Below are 22,795 nucleotides of genomic sequence, written 5' to 3'. Positions count from 1 at the left end.
TTGCCAGGTAATCTCCCTTGATCGGTAATAGAATGGACTCTTGCAAATTTGTCATCTGGACTTCATGTTTTTATGAACCGGATTACAATCCTTAGGCCTAGAATAGGTTGCATACTCTTGTTTTGGAAACAGAAAATATTCAAGACACCACTGTTTCTCTCCTTTAGGGGGAAGTGTGTCACATTGTACTTGGATCTCTGCTTGCAGTACTTGTAATTGATCTTTCTTGTAACCTTGTTGTTTTGGTCGTGTTGTGGGAAGCGTTTGTTCAAATTCAATACAATAACCATGTCTTATGAGGTTTAGCACCCATCTGTCTGTTGTAATGGACTCCCAGATGTTTAGCAAGCCAATTTATCCTGCCTCTTACATGTGTTGCTTGTGTGAAGAAGAGCTTTGGGTAGAACTTATGGAGCAGCTGCTGCTTTTTATCTTTCCTATGTCTTTAATAAAGGACTTTGGCTGTTGTTGCTGCCACTGTTGGTTGAGGAAATGACTCCTTGTTTCCCTCTATATACAGAGGGTGTAGATTGGCCTTCCTTGTCCCCTCCTTTCAGATTCATCTTATCTTTTAAAAGAGGGTTTGTAAACCTGCAAGGCCACTTTAGCTTTGGTTGTATCTTTCACCTACTTTATTGCCTCTAAAGTGTGATCCATCACTGGGCTGAGTTTTTTTCCTTCTTTTGACCCAGTGGGATGGGAAGCATCTGAAGCTCCCCTGCCCGTTTTTTTGGAGCGCAGATCTTATTTGTGGAGGTCAGATTTTTTTGCTCAAAGATTTTAGTTCTGCCATTTTTACCAGCAACCTGGGTGCCCTTCCTCTTGATAGCTTCTAGTGTTTTCTACCTTGTGGTACTGGCATGTAGTCTTTCCCATGTAAGGAACCACTGGAATAACTTCTTTTGAGGTCTGGTTCTTACTCATGTTCTCCCTGGACCTTCTCAGTCTCCTCTTCATGCTAAAAGAAATGCATTTCCTCCATAGACTGCATATTTCTCATACACTTTTCTAGCTGAAAGAGCTCTGCCATGCCTGTGGATGCTTAGTGTGCAAGTAAAACCAAATGCCTGTGTATCAGTGTCTTGGGTTAAAACGTCGATAAGCATAGCTCAATGGGTGCAGGTGGGACCCCTTATCGCTCAATTCCGTTACTCACAGATTACTGAATTTTGTAGCAATCAACTTAGACTTCAAGTAAACTTGAGATTTCTACATCAATGCATACTTCTGTTATGAGTCTTTGTACCAAACATTCTTGCAATTTCAATGCAGAAGTGTGCAGGTTTTGGGTGAAAGTGCTTTTCGTCTTTCGAGGCTAAAGGCTGCATAGCTTTGTTAGTGTTGTATGCTTTGATAGTCAGTTGCTACTCATGTTTGTCCACCTCTGTTTATTACACCTATACGAGACTTCAAAGAAATAAATAATAATAATCTGAGTATGGTGATCTTCACCACTGGTGCAGCTGTAGCAGTTTTTGGTACTGGCACCTGTAGAACTTTGCCCTTTTTTAGAGTCTTGCGGTTCAAGTTCAAAGTCCAATGTCAGGTCCAATCCTGCAGCCGCAACCTTCTTGAATGTATGGAGTCATCTTTTCTATGGTACTCAACTCAGAACCATTATCAAAAGACCATGGTACAAATGAGTCACATTTATGCTTCTGAAACTCTGGAACCCTTGGCTTGTATTCCCTGTAAGCTGCGCACCAAGACTTGCTGAACATTTTGCTTAAAACAGGATGCATATATCCAACCAAGTACTCCACATCAGAAGTATGCAGATCAAGTCCATCATTGATAATGGTGCACAAGCAATATAATTGCTAAAAACCCTCTGTCCATCTTCCCCCACCACCTCCTATTTCTCTTGTTACATTGTTTGGGTGGGAAATACCAGCTTTTTCATGCTCATGGTCACAATCCACAATATGGGAGAGGTGATGGCATGAACGCCATTTTACCAAAATGCCAGGGGTAGCGGAAGTGACATCACATACCCTTTGACCTGCAATTTCACTCACCCACACATGCTTACACATACAGTTTCACACACACCCACAAGCATGCACACAGCATACATTTAAAAGAATTTATTATACGTACCTTAGCTGCCGAGGAAGGTCATACTCTAGCTAATTGTACTCCATTTTTTTATTACACTGATAGTGAATAATGAACTGCCTTTGCCACCTCTGAGGCCAGGGGTCGCAAAGACAGTGCCAGGGGTCGCAAGGGGTCTCAGCTGCGACCCCTGAAGGACGTCCCCGAGGAGTTGTGGCTTGCACAAAAAAAAACTTATGTGCAAAAGAAACTGATGCTGGGGACGCACTAGAGCTTACCCAGATTGGTAACACTATTATGTGCAAGTGTGTGTAACTAAAATAATAACTGGACAACATCATAAGTAATAAGTTATATTTTTATTCATGTTAGAATTTCTATCAGTGTTTTGAATGTTAATGTTTAGAGAGTTTTCGTACAATTTCCATTGCCTCAAGATCCAATATGAGAAATCAGACTAGATCACTAATGGAAAAAAACATTTTAGAATGGTCGCAAGATTTACTCTCTTGAACACTGCTGAACATTTCTTTTCCCCAACGGAGTTTACAATGAAAGTGTGCACCGTATTCACGTTCCTCGTCTTAACATAATGGCATCATTACATATAAACTCTTTAAAAATATACTTCTTTCAAAAGACTTGACTACTATGTACACTACAAAAATAAATTTTCATATAAATAAATTATATGGCATACTTTTATCTTTGTAATTGAAATGACACAAACCCATGCCTACCGCAATAGGTAAGCAATGAGACCCAGTTTAAAATGTTTCCTTTTAACTCCTCACACTAAAAAGTTACAATGAGTCCTTATTGTAAGTGTTATATACTCTTTCCTATTTAACATTAGTAAGCACTCTATACAAATAAAATTCCATTAGAATGTAGAACGTAGCTGTAATAGAGTTTCCAACAGAACTATAAATCCCTGCATTTTGTTCGTATTAAACTGGCATAACAAATACTGTGAAAAAACACATAATAGAAAAATATAAATATCACAGAAAGATAAAAAACAAATTAAAACATTTCAAAAATTGCTACCAAATTGAAATCTCCCACGCCAATGTGACTACAGGAGAGTAGATCTCGTGTGCGGGAAGCAGCCCAAAAAAAAAAAAAAGAAACAAACATACAAAACGGAAGACAAGAGTCCACTACAAGACCAGGAGCACTAGCATTACAAGACCAGATACAACTACTTTCCCTGATTTTGCAAAGGTGGGCAACAGGCAAATGCAATAGCAGTGTATAACTAGCAGCCTCAGAAGCGTGCTGCTCGCAGTGGCAGTACACGCTTGCTGTCAGCAGAACTTTCACGCAGGGAAGAGGGCTGGCTGCTCAAAAGTGTACGGCCTGCTAGTGTGCTCACAGGGAGCGTGCTTACGCTCCAGAACACGGCCCAGCTATTTACTCGCTGACATTTTTAAGCAAGTGCCTAACTTGTTTAGTTTCTCAAATATGAGGTTATTCAAATAGCTAAGAATCGTTCTTTTCTGAATGTCAACCATAACGTGTTTAATCTGAGCAACCAACAAAAGAGCGACACTAGACCAACGTTAATACGTTAAATGTATCTAAAATGACGCTAATGTGAAAAGTATTCAGATGTGTTGGGCTACTAAGTTGGCACATATGGTGCGGCCTGCAAGAAGCCGTGTGTGTTGAATAAGCAGCCAAACAGAACATTATAAAGAAGCGATGGAAATGCAAAGTTCTTTAAATCTGTAGCTATCACGGACCGCTCAACATAAGATACACAATGTTGCTTCGTCAAGAAGGGGGAAGGGAACTTTGTAGAGATGCCCAGGGTGCAACAAGTGAGCGCGCACAGCTACTAACAGGGAGCAGGAAAGAAATGAATCGGTAGCTGAAGTCTGGGGCTTCTGTTAAGTGCTCGATGCTAGTGTCACGGGAGGGGGTGCGCGGGGACGGAATTTAACTCCCAGCAACAAGAGTTCTATAAGCACACTAAAGGCAAGCCTAAAGTAACATTAAAATAAAATAAAAAAATGGCTGACAAAACAGGAGACAGGAACAACTACAGAACCTGCACACATCCAAACCTACGTTAGACACCAGGATTACCGTGCTCTTCTTCATATTTGCGCATTTAAAATATATTTATATATTTATATATATTTATATATCACGCATAGCGTGTTAGACAATGAACCGTAACATTTCATACTACCACAGGGTTGTGATATGCAAAATAAAAATAATACCAATATAAAAAAAAGACATACCATTACAAAACAAAATCCAATAACATGAGCAATATTTGCATAGAATTACACAAGTAAATTATACAATATTTAAGCAGCAGCAAGATATGCTGAAATCTATGACTAGATTAAGCTTGTTTGTGGCTCGAGAGCCATGTATGACAAGTACAGACCACCCACACACGCATACAATACACTTTAAAGAGTTGTACAATCTCAAATTATACTATTTTACAATGTTCATTTGTATAATACATGTGTACATCTTTTAAATATTTATAGAAATATTTAACAAAATATTACAATAGGTTACAGTAATAGTAAACTGTTGCCCTGATGCAGCATGTTCTCTTCCATATCTTCAAGAAGTTCTTGTTAAGAATCTGGAGAGAAGGGGGTTCCCATCTTTGGCCTTTTACGCTTTCTTCATTCACCTAAAAATACATAAGACGCTTTTGTCATATAATCTTTTAACAAAATAAAATTTTTGCCACCAAATACTGGCCTACTGTCTAATATATGCCAAGAAGGAGGTTCACATAACTATTCAATATACTATGTACGTAAAATAAACCCTTTTGCTATTCCGGGTGCGTGGAAAGATCTAAATCTTAAGCCAACTGAGGCAGGCACAATCCCATCAACACACACAAACTAAGCACCCCTATGAAGACCGGCGTGGTTCACCCATACACAGAGGCTCAATGCTTGGGAGGACTGTCTTTATAACTGGAACTACCTCCAATACCTTCATCATGTTCAGCTTATTGCAGGTGAAGGTTGGTGATGCTTCGAAAACGTGTCAGAATGATCACATTTGATTTCACTTTGACATGGAAGACTAATTTGGTTGATGAAAGCTTCCAAGATTTCCTGGGCTTGTGTTCAGAATGTAACCCATACTGGGAACCCACTTCTTACTTGAGGCAAGAAAAAGTCTAAATCAACAACTGTGCTGACCGGACACTTACGTTATCTACAATTGCTCCGGTGTGTCTTTTCTTCACATTCAACGTCCTGTAGTTCGATCACTTCCACCTTAGAGTTCCTTCGCTCATGGCGCACATTAAAAGGCACATGGGGATCGTGAAAAGCCTTAGGGTCCGTTTCATGATAACCCTCGTAGGATGGGAAGCCCCCACAAGAGTTATGGCTGTGCACGGATGGGTGTACAGTGACAGTAACTGAAGCAGAGGCAGTCACAGTAGTGATAGGCTGGCAGTATGCTTGTCCGCAGGCCCCCAAGGCACTGAATGCTGGACTTCTAATGTTCTGCGAATGGGTTGTATGCCCAGAGCGCTCCCGGCTGCTGGGCACAGAACGACCTTCAGTAGACATTTCAAAAGCATCCCTGCGTGGTCTCGGAGGTGGCATATGCAGTCCTTCCCTCCCTTCCAGCCTGGGATACTGGATATTTTGATGCAATGGCAGCTGGGTTCTAGCAGCTGGATTAGAAGGTGGTCTCGCACTGGATGGGTGACCCCTTGCAGCATCTGGGTGGACCACCTGAAAGTGAACAAACCTAGTTACTTTGCGTACAAACAAAAAAGCTTTTGCCTTTTACAAGTAAATTCATAATCGGTGCATTCAAACACTACTTACAGAACAAATTACAATTTTTCTTAACCTTCCTTCTTAATCCGGGAGATTAAACTATCATCAAGGCCAATTTACTATTTCAATTCCTCGTCAAGAAGATTTTGGGAAAAGTTGAATCACCCCCACCCGAAAATATTGTGTCAATTAGAAATCCAGGGGAGTCTGACCGGGTGCAAGTAGGAAAACTGATTGCGAGAGCCAAACTCTGCCCCACCCCCCCGCACCCCCAACCCCACTCCCCTTTGTTCAGGAGGATTAATAAGCATCGACCAACAGAGGTAAACATGTAGAACGTACGGAAGATCTAGGAAAGATGGGATTCCCAGTTGCTTCCACTATGATGTGATGGGGAGATGGCCCAGTGCGTGGATGAGCATCATACTGCTGGAACTCTTCACTGATTCCAGACACAGTGGTTTGAGAGCTGTACTCGGAGTCTGAAGTGTCTGATCCATTGTTGGGATGACCTGGTGGCACAGTAAACCTCACCACGTTGGGTGGTGGCTCTGGCGAGGGCATCGGCAATCTGTTTTCTCCATTGGCCACTGAAACCTGAAAGACAAATATTTGTTTTTATAAGAGCTACCATTACAGGTAATCTAGGATTCAATGCATAGCAAACACCAAGACTTAAAATGGGTTACGCTGTTTAAAATCCTACTAGAATGTATAACAGGAATACAGTGTAATTTAGAGCACATTCAATATATGTGCTTAAATCACTGGACCTAAAGAAACTGACACTTAAAAAGTGGGTACACTAACACCTTTGTCTCGCTTGCCAAAATGCCCATTTGTACAGGACTGTTTAAACGGGAAAAGTCATCTTTACTGTTGACACAATTTGGCTATCTAAGACTGTTCAGCATTCTCCCTCACGAAATATCGTGAAATGGACAATTGTTTTTACAAGCAGCAAAGTGTTTGGATCGTGCATTCTTGAGAAGCCACGAATCAGCACTGTGGCAAACTTATTGCGGGTATGCCTATTTTGTATGGGCATTCTTGGCCTCTGGCTTTTAAAGATACCCCAATCCTACCACTGTAGTGGGAGGGGTGCCTTTGACACAAATGTGTTTCTAAAACACAGGACACACACTTGGTATGTTATTTACCACAATAATGGCAATCAGATGGACCAGGAACGGGCAAGTCACACGTGTGGATAAAAATAGGTCAAACCGTGGAAATGGATAGGTGACAGTGTAGATGCTACAGCCAACCATTGTATTTCTATGAATATAATGGAAGTAACCATTAGCACAGACGGGGGAAAGAGCGGTACTGTAAGCACTTGGAGTCAATCACGGTAGTGAGAACTAAGCTAGGACATCAGATTCCTGAGCAATGCGGGACACTCGCTCAAAATGACGGCAAACGTCTGCACAGTCAAGTAGTCATCTTCTGAATGGAGGACGTTCTTCTGATGGTTGCCTTATTTAAATGGAAACCGAAGAGGACATATTTTTTAAATTCCCTGCCACTGTGTTAATTAGTCTGCAAAAACCACTATAGGGTTATTCAATTAAACCAAAATACTCCAGAATCAGTATTTACTCACAAGACTGAAGTGACTATTGGCTAAACAGATTCACTTTACACATTCGTAACCTGCAGGTCACTGACGTAACCCATAACATTATGCAACCAAAGGGACCGAGAAACAGCCTAGGCTGTGATAATGGCTTCAGTCAATTGCCTTGAACCCATTTATGGCACTCTATATGCAGGGTCCTAAACGAAGGTTACAGTGAAACTAAACTCCAGCAAGCAATATTGTGTCAGCTACAAAGCCGGCAAGCTGATAGAAAATGTTGCATGTTACTTGTTGGTATTTGGTAGCTGTTTGTGCTCAAAGGCACCAATCATAGTACTTCACATCAGCACACACAAGCTGGCAAATGTAGTGAATGCCAAGCTAAAGTTTAGGTCAAAGACTTTCCTACCACTGCCAACATTTCATCTTTGTGCTGGCATATTGAACGTGGGAGTGCAATTACTTTATAATCCGGTTAGAACAGATAAAGAACACAAAATGTGATGAAAGCAATGATTGCAGTAAGTCTAACCTCTGGCAATCGCTCGAGGTAGCGTACCTACCCATTATTTTGCCCATCATGCCATGTTAGCTTAAACCCAGCCATATATGACTGAGATAGTATGGTCAGCAAAACTGGAATGCTACCCCAAACTGCCAGTGGTTAGACGAATTGCAAGCTTTTATCCCATCATTCTTTAGGTGTTTATGTCCGCCTCTGGTGGCATGGGTATGCCCAGATATGGGTCCCGTGCACACTGTGCCACTGGACTATATACCTGACTGATAAACCCTAACCAAGGCGAAACTTGTTTTGAGTTGCTTGTGGTCTGGTTCTGGAAGCACCTGACCTGGCAGTCTGGACTGTTCCTACTGAGCAGGCTCAAGAGTGATTTACAGATGGCTGGATCAAAACTGAGGCAGCACGGTGGGCAAAGGAACAATGAGTTGGAATACTTCCCAAACGATTGCAAGTGGTCAGACCAATTGCAAGCATTCCTCTCATCATATTTTGTGTGTTTGATGTGCAAGACCAGATACCATCAGCAGGAAATCAAACAAGGTCACACACTTGAAAGCAATCCCTCTTTATTAAAAAAAATTGCAATTCTTTTTGGAACGCACACTGACCTCGGGACAGGGACCAAGGATGGACAGCAGAACCGGAAGTAGCACCAATCCATTCAAGACACCAAGAATGGTTAAGATGGCCAAAACAGCAAAGAAGTACCTGAAAAGTTTTGAAAAATTAAATATTAGCCTGCAGCACAGCAGCCTCAAGTTGAACAGTTTACTGAAAACACAACTACAGACACTAGTATTACAGGTTTTTACCTTGGATGCTACATTCCACAACCCCAAGTGTTAGTTGGAGGGAAGAGAGAAATTATTAGTTGGTAAGTTAAACAATCAAACCTCGCGCTCTATGTGGCAGTTTCCACGGATGTGTAACGAGCACCATATGGGCATGTGAACTGAAGAGCTGAAGATAGCGAGTGCACAAACAATACAACAAAGAAGGGAGGATGTATTATTGAAAGCCAAGCAGAAACAAACAAAAGAAGCAGAGGACGGAAAAAGCACACACTTTACTATAGGAGCAAACTTGTCTCCCTGAAGCTAAACCATTGAAAAAACACGCCAGCATTTTACAGCAGAAACTTAGTTAAATCTCTCGTGTATCCGATAAGGCTTTGCTTCTGATCATTAATTACAACTTTACGCCTAGAGTTCTGCACACTCTAGTTTTACTAAATAGCTCAAATTGAACTTTTTTCTTTATGAAACACAGGAACCAGCATTCGGGCAAAAGAAAACGAAGCCCATTCTGTGGTAAGCTTCGGTATTGTGTGGAGCGGGAGAGCGGCACAAAAGCTGGGCGGCATTGCAGGCTAATCTTTTGTTGGACAATTTAGCATCTCTGAATACTCTTGTTTTGCAGCCGCCAATTGAAAACAAAGGCCAGAGGAGCATGGCAGGAGGAGGAAAAGGGCTGTCCTTTTCCCACCATTGCAGGCCAGTGGCAGGGACTCTCCATGAATACCAAGGTAAGAGTGGCGAGGCCTTTTCTTTGCTGACTAGATAGCTGGTGCAGAGGTCTCAAATAAAGGCTCTATTTCGAACCAAAGTTCTCACGTAGGGCCTGAAACATGGGCCTCGGAAAGTCAGGATGTCTCACTCTACGGGCTCATCTCAGTCTATTCCTATTCGGATGCAAGATCTTCCCGCTAATGGTAAAATATCTGGCTAATAAGTGTTATACGCCAGATTTTAAAAGGGCCAAAGGTCTGATTGTGACAAGGGGGGATATGAATTGGCTTGCAACCTCCGCACCTATTTCCCCTACACGTTCCTCCTACTGCTCTGGTTCAGCTCAGAGAACATACCCTCGTAAAAATACAAATATCCGCTATTCTAAACATCTTGAAACCTCTGAACTACTTTAGCAAGCCCAGCGAGTTTTTGTCCTAGACAAATGTAAACTCTGTAGAACTCGAGACCGCTCCATAAATCAAGAAACATTCGCAGCGCTTCCTTCCAGCCTTAGAATAAACAAGGCCGAGTACATCTGTCCACTCCTGTAAACTGTGTAGGTTAATTTCTGCAATCCCGCTGCACATGTCTAGGCCCGCCATCCCTTGCCAGAAGTGTGTAATATGCTTGTGAACCCCTAAAACAATTATGTGCATACTGCTTGCTCGGGATACAGCCTGGAGAAACTAGGCAATACAGAAACCAGACTGATTTAAGTGATACAGAATGTCACTGAACTCAGACCTAAACGAGCAAAATATCTTCAGTTAGAGAAACGAGATTTTACGTAAGTAATGACGGAACTAATCCAAATCATGGTGCATGATGGAAGCGGTCACAACCCGCTTTTATGAAAAGGCTGAGTGAACCATGTCCATTTATTCGCAGATTTTCAAACAAATCAGCCATCTTGAATTTCTGCAACAAAACATGTTTTGAGGCTTCCTCGGGTAAAGCTGGACTTTACTGCATGCCAGCATAGACATCCCAGGTTTTACGTAATTTTAGAGAGCCAACCCTTGAACACCCTTTGCCACAAGAGCACTTCGACAAACCTCTGCACGGAGGTCGGGGGGCGGGCGCGGGCAAGCCCTGTGCGGTAACCATGGTATGTGCCATCCCCTTTGTGTTTCGCAGCTCCCCCCTGTTTGTTTAGGGGTTTTCTGCCCATAAATTCAGCTACAAAGAAACAGTGTTACTGCTCAGCTCACCCAGAGCTACACTGTTCGTTTTAAGAAGAAAGGATCAGTTTCACTACAGTTCTCAAGTTCTCCTTGGAAAAAAAAAAACTGCACCACTCTCGCTGCCGAACACAGAGTCTTAATTAAATCCACAAGTAACAGCCCCTTTCTTCCGAAATGTGGAATTTGGCTGACGTGATTTTCATCCAAAAAAACTTGCCTTTTCAGTTCCAGCACCCGGACAGACCTCAGTAACGAGGCTTAGCCAAACACCAATTTGTTGCCTGAGATTCCCACGATGGCATGGGGGATGTTTTCATTTCTACCTCCCGGCTTTGAGGGCGGTGTATTTTATTGTAATGGGCTACAACTGTAGGGCTTTCCTAGCGCTAGCATGAATGCATAGGCATCTACGCTGCACATACTAGCGTAGACACGGTCAGGAAAACACTTGGCGCCAGAGGCACATGTTAGAGAGGGCAGTAGCACGTGCGCTCTGCAAACATGCCAACGTATCACGCACGCCGTTAAACAGCAGGCGACTGGAAACGGCCAGAATATAAAGAAGGCACTGTTGGAGTGAACAGCACTCATACTATAGTATAAATAATATAAAAAACACACACTACCACCACCACACCCCAATTTGTACCTGACAATGAAATCAAATTCAGATCCTGCAAGCATCAACACCCCAAGAAGTGTGGATACGGCTCCATCCAACACTGGTGCGAACATGTGTTCCAGTGCCAGAACAGCTCTCCGGTTCTTGTCACCAATGGCAGTTAAAAAAGCCTGTAAGATTAAAAGTCACAGTAATTAGTCCTTGGTGTTCAAGTTAAAGGAGATCCCAACTCAACTGTCCCCCAGTTTAGAATGTACACCAACAGCAAAAGGCCTTAGATGTCCCGATCTTGGCAGCCACGCAACCACCAACACCCTTTAACCCTTTATTCTCCCCTGGGTACATAAAACGGGATTGTCTCTCAAAAGCAGTCACAGCAGAAGTATTCCTGATTAAGGGAGGCTGAATTGTGGATTTTCAGACTATAAATTCCACCAAACAACTAGGGGAAATCAAGTGCGGGGGCTAGGGGTTAAGAAGGGCTTTTATTGGGGGGGGGGGGGGGGGGGGAAGGGCTACGGGAAGGTAACTGGAAACGTACTAAGACCCAGAAAACCACATTTCGGGTTTGTGAAACCATTCATAAGTTTTGTAAATACGTATAAATTGCCACTGTCAAAAATGAGTGGCACAACTGAGGGTGGAAACGATTTAGTCCTCTAGAATAAACACCAGGCACAGAAAAAATATATAGCAATTGTAAGTAACATGTATTCTTCAATACACACCCACTCTACTCAGACCTGTGGACTCCTCACAGTGTAAATAATCTATAGGACCAATTCTAGAGATTTGTGGAAAAGCCTGTAAATCTACATTTACTCTAGATTTTCAAGCATATTATTTTAATGAATCGCTAGAAGGTGAAAAATGCTTGATCAACAGCAAATGCTGTTGGCAAAAGTTGATACAAATCGTGCTGTTCTAGGATAAGGAGTACGGGTTGCTTTCTAAAGACATCCGGATGAGGAGAGGGTGTTTGAGAATATATTCATTAACTGCAGGGCCAGAAATGGGGCAGGGAGTCCCCATGTGTTTAGAACAAATCTCAAACTTTTCCAAAGCAACTCTCTTTGTTTAAGTATTAATCACGACTAAAGTACAAGTCCCTAATGTACAAAACATTTGAAGTGTACCACATAAAGATTAACACTAGTGACACTATATTTATTACCTTTGGGAGTGGCTGTAGCACTACAAAAAAAAAACCTTGCTTGGTAGATCGGGCTGAGGTACAACAGTAGGCACATTGCATCATTTTAAGAGGCCCTGTGGTGAGCTGTATTAGGAGCTGCAAAGTGACATCCATAATTAATAGAAACGGCTGAGATTAGTGCGGAGCCCAGAATGCGGGACTAGCATGCAACTGGTCACAGGAGACAGGTCGACAGTTTTACAGAATATTTTACTCTTGAACGGACCACCATTTAAGAAACTATAGAAATTCTGCATTGTATTCAGACAGTTACAAAAGATTACAGCTGCAATAACATCCCGGTTAAGCAGACTGAGGATTGAACGTAGCTCCCAAAAAATAACAGACGTTATTTGCTACCACTACTGCACATAAAGACTGTCTCCAATCTTCCTACAGCACACCACCCAAGGTCTTACAAGATTTTCACCCTGTATTGGCAAATTCACATCCAGTGCAGGAGTACTGGAAACTACCTACCAAAGCAACGTGGACAGTGAATTCCACTCCAATACCGACAGATGCAATAAGGATGACAACAGGCACAGCACTCAGCTTTATGCCGATCAGTCCCATCATCCCAAACAGTTCCACCGTCATCAGAGCAAGCACCATCACCTGAAAGGAAGCGAAAACACACTTAAAACTGTTTGGTCAAACCACCAAAAGCCAATAAATGGTCCAAAAAGTTAAATAACCGCATAAGTAGTCTCCAATGGGCACACACCAGTTAGCATGTGCCAACAATCTTTGCCACAAGCATACTGAGGCATATCCACCTAGGCATCCCTTTTGTAAGAATTGCCATCAGTACCTGCAGCACAATATAGTGATTAGGCAGAGAATGTGTTGCATAAAGGGGAGAATGACACATTCCAAAAAGCACCAGAGGTTTTATTTGAAAGTGGATAATGGTGATCCAATGTTCTACTCAAGTTAGCCTGTGCATGCTACCAGAAATGCAAGCTAACACGTGCAAGTAGTGCATTTAAACACTTTCTAAATTGACCAGTGTTTCAAATAAAAATGCCAAGTTTGCCCACACCGAATGGGGTCTGCTCCCTTCATTGCGTGGAACAGCGTATACAGCAGTAATTTGCTTTGCTTCTTCAAACAATGTGGATCAGTTTAACAAAGGCCTGGCCTATCAGAGTTTAAAAAGTACAAAGTTACTGTGAGAGAGTGAAATCCTAACCAGAGCATGTTACTAGAAGGAATAGGTGAAAGCATGCTAGAATTCGAGGCAGGCAGATTCTGCCCATTTAAACATTCTGCATGTCGGACAAACTTTTTACGCTCTTGTTTTGCCTGCTCAACAGACGTCACATCCATACCACCCACGGGGCACCCCTTGACCAAGTCAGCCAGAAAAAGTTGCTTGATGTTTCAGCGAATCCGATTGGTCAATCTCACAAGAAGATTCCTGTCTGGAGCAGCTTGGCCATACAGTCAAGGCCCAAAGGGAACAGTAACGCCAGCATATAGTGAATGAGTTGGAATGAAAAACACCTCTGTAGTGCTATTTAAAAATTCAAGTTGTGTGCTTGAGAGATGCTAAGAAAGAAGCGCTTGAACTGGTATCAAGCACAAATCCATTCATTTGATAGTTTGACATTTGCCGTTTCTCTGTTATGCATTTAAAAATAGTTCGGGATGAGGAGAACGTGAAGACAATTTTAACAAAAGCTCGTATTCTGGGCGCATGTCGACACCTCGAGGCTAAATATGCTAGTGTTATAAACATTGCCATGCAACTATTGCTTCTAAGCAATTCTTTATTTATGACATCTTATGAGCACACAGAAAGTACATGTAGATTCTACGTCCTCTTAATGTCTTTGGGCGTCGATTATCAATTTCCGCATTAGGATGGGTATTTAGCCAACAAATAACCCTTTGTTCCTTCATTAGCCTAAGTGCGTTACCGAGAAGAATAGCTCTTCAACTCCTCCCTAGCGAGACAAGCAGATCTAGTAAGAAGGAGGCGGGGCTTCAAATCAAGGTTAACTATGCACGGCAATATAAAATAAAGCTGCTAGAAGGCTCCTTTTAGAAAGGCGCTGCTCATCGGGCCCACGGGGTCAACACTTCTCATCAGAGTACCCCGCTCAGGGCCCAGTTACTTCAGCGCTTAAGCTCAACCCATTTCTTCTTTTCCTGGCCCCTCCCTGCCTCATCCAAGGTCGAATAAACATTTCATGAATGATGTAAGAGCCACACTGCACCAGAGGCCCAGACATAAACAAACTCTCGCCGACTATAGCAAGAGCTATGCTGAAAGGAATTCGACTGCCACAGAGGCCCTTACAAACTTACAATGATTCCAGCTGTCCAGGGGTTCAGCAGGAACAGGGCGCACACCAGGAACGTGCAGGCCAAAACCACGCTGATCGACAGCAGGAGCCAGTGGCGCAGGCCGATGTACTGCTCCCAGAAGAGGAAGGGGTAGCCGTTGGGGTAGCTGGCCACCCCCAGGCTGGAGAAGTTGTTGCAGATCACCCGCACCTTCTCAATCGCTTCCACGAAGTCGGACGTTTCACGCAGTCCATTGAGGTAGAAGGGAAACTGGGCATATTCAATGGGTGGCGATGCTGGAACTAAAAAAATATATATATTGAAAAAGCAGGCACACAGGAGTTTAACACTGTAAATTTCAGTTAACATACAAACACATTTAAGATACGGAGCCACTAATCAAACGGCAGATTTTTTTGGATTTGGGGTGGGGGGCGGGAATCAGCTGTGTGAAAAACCGCGGACTTGGCATAATGGCTCCGATGCCACGTTCAGTTGGTAGTACTACCGTGCGGTCTTGGTCCCATTTTAACAACCCGGCTAAGTGAGCCCCCAAAATCACTGCACCAAATACCAGAACCGCACGTTTTCTTTTCTATATTATATAGTGAGCAGTGCAGGGTTAGATTCACAACGGCAAACAAATGAGCATTAAAAAAAAAACCTAAAAGAAGGCATATGATCCTGAAACGTTTCAAGTTCAAAGTAAAACAAGGATTACGGAAAGAACGAAAAAAAAAAAAAAAAAAAAAAAAAATGCTCGGGTGGGTGGTGGTGGTGGGCGGCAATAATTCAAACGACAAGCATTAAGTTACGGTCTATGTGTTCTCGGCGAGGCAGGGTCATTCTGTTGACTTGCTAAACATGATTTGGCTATTATAATCTCAACTATAAATTTTCATTAAGACAAGTCTTGGCCGACTGCCACGAAGCTCTAGGGATCTGATACAGTACAACTTAGCCACTATTATTTCCAGGCACTAACCTCAAACTAAGCCTCCTCATTTAGGCACTTCTTGTGCGTTACCCTGCTCTCTCTTGCCACCATCCAGCACACAGGAACTACAGCCAGTAGGCAGTCCGATACTTTCAGTGCCAAGTCAACCTGGGAATCAAACATCTCCCCCAAAAACACCCACCATGCATACAGGATTGCTAGGTCAATCGTGAAAGCAATTTGAGCTGCCAAATCAAAACAATTCCTCAATTAAGTGTTTGAGGATGGGTTGGTTTAAAGAAAAACACAGGAGAGGTGGGTACAGACATTTCAGTCCAACTTTTAAGAGAAGTGGAATAAAATTCTATTGCACAACTAAACAGTTGCAGGTAATAGGACAAAGCCAGAGAGCTCTACCTTCACAATAACAACCACACTTAATTCCAAGGCTGGCACTACCACCTGGCTATATTAAGTCACCGGTCATGCGAGCATGAATCCCACAAGACGTCTATAGAATATTGGATATGGTTGTCACTGCAAATTAAGACAGCATTGATAGGAACCCATTAAAGATTTTTTTTTTTAAAAAGGGCCATTTTAACTCAAGACACAATCTAAAACCTACACTGATGTAAAGGCCTATGAGTGTCCCAAACTCTTTCAACTTAGGCCGAGCAAGCCATGCACGCATTGTTAAGGCAAATGTTTAGTAAACTTCACAATACATGTACTTACTTGTCTTCCTGGTTTGGTCTGCTTTATCATAGATCCATTCGGAGGGGCCTGGTCTGAAACTGGCCTGAGAGGCAGCATAGGCCACAGGGTCATTGCTCACCCATGCCGTCAAATAGACATAGAACAGGTTGGGATTGATGATTCCATCCACGTCTACCAGACGTTGTTTGGTCAACTGTGAAAATGAGAAGGGGTTGCGTTCAGAGGTCGACTCTGCTTTCAGATTTCCACAAAGCACAAGAAGTCAAAGTTAACAGTTCTGCACTAAGGGGAACACAGTTAACACATGCCACCCCTGATATGTCACAACAGTTCAATTTTCGGAAAATGTTTTGATATTCTATTTCAGGACATGACATCACCTAGGCAGGAAATTTTCACAACCAGTGATGTAGACAATGAAAAAGCTTAAAAAGTTCAACTATTCAACTTCTACCATTACAGACACATGAGCTTCAAAGGCAATTAGTTGACCTTTAAACCAGGGTTTACAGAAAAGAGACAAACAAGGGTAATGTAAAACGTATTCAATAAAGCAATAATTGTTTAAATAATCAATATTACGTTCATGGGGGCAGGAAGAAGAGGCAAGGTATTCATGGATGTGCTCTGTGAACTGCCAGCTCACAGGAGAGCTAAGGAAACATCTGTAAACACGGACACCTCCTCTGACCTTCAACTGCAAACTAGACTAGCACGACCTTTGAAAAATTACTTGCGGCCAGAGTCCAGGGAAACATGTTTGCAGGCGCCATTTAACAGAGGGGCTAAAATGTGTGGCGATAAAGTGCTCAAAAAAAAAAAAAAAAAAAAAAAAAAAAAAAAAAAAACACGTTTCAGTTGAAGAAGAATTAAACCCGTTTGGTTCAGATGAGACATTCGCTTGGTTTCCAAGGTTAGTAAATTAAAAAGTGATTTTAGACTTCCATATTTTAAAGATCTAGGTTCAAGTTAAATAAAGGGTTTTCCATGCTGCTGGATGCAGTGCAGCTACAACATCAAAAGCTTTAGGGAATTGTTTAAAGTGGGACGCCGCATAGTGCATCACACAAGCAGAACTTGGCAGACCTTTAGGCACTGTACAAATACAGCTGGCTTATCTGTCCTTACATTGCTTCTCAAGCCCCATCACTGACGTGGTTATCAGCAGCATAGCATAGGCGCTATGACCTCTAATAAAAACAATGACATTGGGTACACTGTGGTTGAATGGTAAAAAGATACTGGCACGAATTCGGGTGAAGTGGGCCCCGGAGCCATTTTACTTGCTGCACCATTGATAGCTAGGTCCCTGTGCCAGGAAATCTTCGCGAGTAACTGCTTCTTCTCGCACTTGCCACAGCTCGTTAAGGCACATTTTTGGAACCGGACGCAGTTATGAAGCACACATTGTCAACAGCTCGTGCTACTTGATGCCTGGCGGGCGGTCCTGCTATCTCTCCCGCTTATTTCATCAGCCCTCTTTCACTGGAGGGTAAGCTATCAGAGGGCACGTGGAGCCTCAGGCTTTCAGACACAGGCCAAACATGAATACAATGAATAACTGGCGGAAGTGTCTACTCGTTGTAGTTCCTCTGCATTCGGAGTTGCAGCATCGGATCATAAGACAATGTCACTAATTCACAACTTCATCTCCTTAAATACCGAGCGCTGGTCACTTCTTGGGCACCACGATCCACCAGTACCAAGGATGTGGAGAAAGTAATAACCTAAGCTACCCTCGAGTTTAAATGGCGCACGTCACAGGAGTCAACAAAAAAAAAAAAAAAAACCAAACACACATGGCCATGCAAACACTGGTGATTTTCACTAGTGCCATCTTAAGCGACGAAAGAAAACTGTGATAAAATACCTGGTTGATGTCGATTTCTTTGTCTCGGTTTCCAGTTTGTACCAAAAGATTATAGGCAAGAACTGCGTCATCAGAGCCATTACTGTAGTCCTCTTCAGTGATCCTTCCAGCTTCCCATTCCTGGTCAAAAGCATCCTGCAGACCTATTAAAAAAATAAAAAAAGCCTTAAAAAAAAAAACAATGAGTAATAATAGCATCACCACCACAACCTGCTAGCCTCTGAATGAGATTTCCACTCTCTTGCTATTGAGTAGCCTGCTTGCCGCAATCCTAACCTATACTAGGTAAGAAATTTAGCTTCTTAAAATGTAATAGTTCTACTACGGACTAGTACTAAAAACTTCCAGTTGCAACATGAACTAACACATCCATGTGTGTCAAGGGCATGAAAAAAAGTATTTTTAGGCAGCAGATTGCATTGGCTGAATTGCCAAATTTCTGTATACACACTCTAGAAGCGGAGAGATCAACCGCAGTCAATGAAAGTGTATGCTAGAAGGCCCCAACACAATGCAATCTGGTAACCGTTTTACCTGCATCATCCCAATAATGCTTGCATCCTGCATAAGTGGTTGGCGAACCAAAGCGCAGAGCACAGCCGCAGAAGAACAGATCCATGCCAAAACAGAAGAGCAAACGGACAGCAGCCAAGCAGGCCAATAGCACAGTTTGTGGGAGGAGGATGTGCACAACACTCATTAACTAGCTGATGCTACTGAGGGGAGCCAAAGCCACAGGTTTTTAGACCGAACTTGAAATTCCATTGCAAGGACGAAAAAAACGCAAATTCTTGACTTCAAACAACCTCAGCTGCTTCAAGCCCAGCGTGAGCTAACACGAGTTTGTCAATTTATTCCATCTGTTCAACTTGTGCAGCTAATGCAAGTTCTGGGGTTCGCTGCCAGCATGTGTAAAGATCACAGCCAACACCTAGGTGCTCACTCCTACTGATTTCCCCCGTGCAACCCTTCCAGGGCTTGAGGGGGTTATGGAAGATCCGGAGTGAAGAGCAGCACGTGCTGCTGAAAGGTGTCATTTGAGCCAGGAAGCCAGAGCAGCCTTATACAAGTAGCCTCTGGGAAGAGAGAATGGACTGCACGACTTGCAGAAACGAAGAGCTGCCCGGTGTGTGCAAACTTTCAACTACCCTCAGAGCAGAACTCAAGTCATCTCTCCAGAAAAAAAAGATAGGCAAGAATCACGTCTAGAGATAGCACTTACAGCTGTCGAACAAAGACCCAATTACATCTGTGGCTTTTCCATTACAGAGCTGTCATCCAATAGATCAATCACCCTGCGCTGGTTCATCAGGGGGAAGCGAGGAGCAAATCCGAACGAGAGAGAGACCGAGAGAGAGAGAGACCGAGAGAGAGAGAGACCGAGAGAGAGAGAGAGAGACCGAGAGAGAGAGAGAGACCGAGAGAGAGAGAGAGAGAGACCGAGAGAGAGACCGAGAGAGAGAGAGAGAGAGACCGAGAGAGAGAGAGAGAGAGACCGAGAGAGAGAGAGAGAGACCGAGAGAGAGAGAGAGAGAGAGACCGAGAGAGAGAGAGAGAGACCGAGAGAGAGAGACCGAGAGAGAGAGAGACCGAGAGAGAGAGAGAGACCGAGAGAGAGAGAGAGACCGAGAGAGAGAGAGAGAGCACGCAGGTGTGTGTGTGTGGTTTGGTGGGGGTTGGGAAGGACCCTTATGCTTTTGAAAAATTGGTTTCAGATTGTTACTTTTACGGTATGTAGCATTTCCTACCGCACACAATAGAGTTACAACATTTATTTTGCAAGATTATACCGCCCTCTTTCATTTGGACATAACCTTTCCAGAGATTGCAGCTTGCCTGTATACTTATTGCCATCCCACCATTGTCGCCTTTTAGGCAAGGTATGGTCTAGCCATAGGACTTCATATCTGGCATACCATCAAGACCAGTTTACCTCTACTTCTGGCTAAGCCCCCGAGTCCTTGCTTACACAGCAGCAAATGAAAATGTCACTTACCCAGTGTACATCTGTTCGTGGCATCAGTCGCAGTAGATTCGCATGTTCTGCAATAGCTCGCCATCTGGTGTTGGGCCGGAGTGTTACAAGTTGTTTTTCTTCGAAGAAGTCTTTGGAGTCACGGGACCGAGTGACTCCTCCTTTTGTCTCCATTGCGCATGGGCGTCGACTCCATCTTCGATTGTTTTTCCCCGCAGAGGGTGAGGTAGGAGTTGAATTGTAGTAATAGTGCCCATGCAATGGAGTGACTAAGTATGCACCTATTTAAGGTTGAGATGATACATATATAAATAATTGAAGGTAACTTCCAAACTGCTACAGGCTCCCGGGGAGGCGGGTGGGCACATGCGAATCTACTGCGACTGATGCCACGAACAGATGTACACTGGGTAAGTGACATTTTCAGTTCGATGGCATCTGTCGCTGTAGATACGCATGTTCTGCATAGACTAGTAAGCAGTTATTTCCCCCAAAAGCGGTGGATCAGCCTGTAGGAGTGGAAGTAGTCTGAAATAATGTCCTTAATACAGCTTGACCTACTGTGGCTTGTTGTGCGGATAACACGTCTACACAGTAGTGCTTGGTGAATGTGTGAGGCGTAGACCATGTGGCTGCCTTACATATTTCTTGCATTGGGATGTTTCCTAGAAAGGCCATGGTAGCACCTTTCTTTCTGGTTGAGTGTGCCCTTGGTGTAATGGGCAGCTGTCGTTTAGCTTTAAGGTAGCAGATTTGGATGCATTTAACTATCCATCTGGCTATACCTTGTTTTGAAATTGGGTTTCCTGCATGAGGTTTTTGAAATGCAATAAAGAGTTGTTTAGTCTTTCTGATGTTTTTTGTTCTGTCAATGTAATACATCAATGCTCTTTTGACATCTAATGTATGTAGTGCCCTTTCAGCTACGGTATCTGGCTGTGGAAAGAACACTGGAAGTTCCACTGTTTGATTTAGATGGAACGGTGAAATAACCTTTGGCAAAAATTTAGGATTGGTCCTTAGGACGACTTTATTTTTGTGTAGTTGTATAAAAGGTTCCTGTATTGTAAACGCCTGAATCTCGCTTACTCTTCTTAGGGAAGTAATGGCGATGAGAAATGCCACCTTCCAGGTTAGGAACTGTATGTCGCAGGAGTGCATGGGTTCAAAAGGTGGACCCATAAGTCTAGTTAGGACAACATTTAGGTTCCATGAAGGAACAGGTAGTGTTCTTGGTGGTATAATTCTCCTAAGGCCCTCCATGAATGCTTTAATGACTGGTATCTTATATAGGGAAGTTGAATAGGTAGTCTGCAGGTATGCAGATATTGCTGCGAGGTGAATCTTAATGGAAAAGAAAGCTAGGTTAGATTTTTGTAAGTGAAGCAAGTAACCCACTACATGTTCTGGAGTTGTGTGTAATGGTTGTATTTGATTAATATGGCAGTAGCAAACAAACCTCTTCCATTTACTTGCATAGCAGTGCCTGGTGGATGGCCTTCTGGCTTGTTTTATGACTTCCATACATTCTTGGGTAAGTTGTAAGTGCCCGAATTCTAGGATTTCAGGAGCCAGATTGCTAGATTCAGCGATGCTGGATCTGGGTGTCTGATCTTTTGGTTGTGCTGTGTCAACAGATCTGGCCTGTTGGGCAATTTGATGCAGGGTACCACTGATAGGTCTAGCAGCGTTGTGTACCAGGGTTGCCTTGCCCAAGTTGGTGCTATCAATATGAGTTTGAGTTTGCTTTGACTGAGTTTGTTTACCAGGTAAGGAAGGAGAGGGAGAGGAGGAAAAGCGTAAGCAAATATCCCTGACCAGTTCATCCATAGGGCATTGCCTTGGGATTGTTTGTGTGGGTATCTGGATGCGAAGTTTTGGCATTTTGCGTTCTTCCTTGTCGCAAACAAGTCTATCTGAGGTGTTCCCCAGAGTTTGAAATAAGTGTTCAGAATTTGGGGGTGAATTTCCCATTCGTGGACCTGTTGGTGATCTCGAGAGAGATGGTCTGCGAGTTGATTTTGGATCCCTGGTATAAACTGTGCAATTAGACGAATTTGGTTGTGAATTGCCCAATGCCAAATTTTTTGTGCTAGCAGGCTTAACTGCGTGGAGTGCGTCCCCCCCTGCTTGTTTAGATAATACATTGTTGTCATGTTGTCTGTTTTGACGAGAATGTATTTGTGAACTATTATTGGTTGGAAAGCTTTTAGTGCTTGAAAAACTGCTAGAAGTTCTAGGTGATTGATATGCAGTTTTGTTTGATGTACGTTCCATTGTCCTTGTATGCTGTGTTGATCGAGGTGTGCTCCCCACCCTGTCATGGAAGCATCTGTTGTTATTACGTATTGTGGCACTGGGTCTTGGAAAGGCCGCCCCTTGTTTAAATTTATGTTGTTCCACCACAGAAGCGAGAGGTAAGTTTGGCGGTCTATTAACACCAGATCTAGAAGGTGACCCTGTGCTTGAGACCACTGTGATGCTAGGCATTGTTGTAAGGGCCTCATGTGCAGTCTTGCGTTTGGGACAATGGCT

General features: G+C 43.1%; 1 protein-coding gene across 2 annotated transcripts in view; it reads right to left on the bottom strand.

The window, feature by feature from the left end:
* Positions 1 to 2,398: 2,398 nt before the first annotated feature.
* Positions 2,399 to 22,795, bottom strand: part of PTCH1 (patched 1) — a 100,497-nt gene continuing 80,100 nt past the window's right edge. For both annotated transcript variants that reach the window (XM_069227945.1, XM_069227937.1), the window contains exons 16-24: positions 18,286 to 18,428; positions 16,434 to 16,608; positions 14,780 to 15,060; positions 12,944 to 13,081; positions 11,296 to 11,438; positions 8,560 to 8,659; positions 6,189 to 6,443; positions 5,264 to 5,798; positions 2,399 to 4,726 (exon numbers count right to left, since the gene is read on the bottom strand). In XM_069227945.1, the coding sequence (XP_069084046.1) occupies positions 5,265 to 5,798; positions 6,189 to 6,443; positions 8,560 to 8,659; positions 11,296 to 11,438; positions 12,944 to 13,081; positions 14,780 to 15,060; positions 16,434 to 16,608; positions 18,286 to 18,428 (1,769 nt within the window). In that variant the 3' untranslated portion in view covers positions 2,399 to 4,726; position 5,264. The remainder of the gene's footprint in view (positions 4,727 to 5,263; positions 5,799 to 6,188; positions 6,444 to 8,559; positions 8,660 to 11,295; positions 11,439 to 12,943; positions 13,082 to 14,779; positions 15,061 to 16,433; positions 16,609 to 18,285; positions 18,429 to 22,795) is intronic.

Source organism: Pleurodeles waltl, chromosome 1_1, assembly GCF_031143425.1.
Source record: "Pleurodeles waltl isolate 20211129_DDA chromosome 1_1, aPleWal1.hap1.20221129, whole genome shotgun sequence".
Taxonomy (NCBI): domain Eukaryota; kingdom Metazoa; phylum Chordata; class Amphibia; order Caudata; family Salamandridae; genus Pleurodeles; species Pleurodeles waltl.
This window is presented reverse-complemented; position numbering and strand designations above follow the sequence as displayed.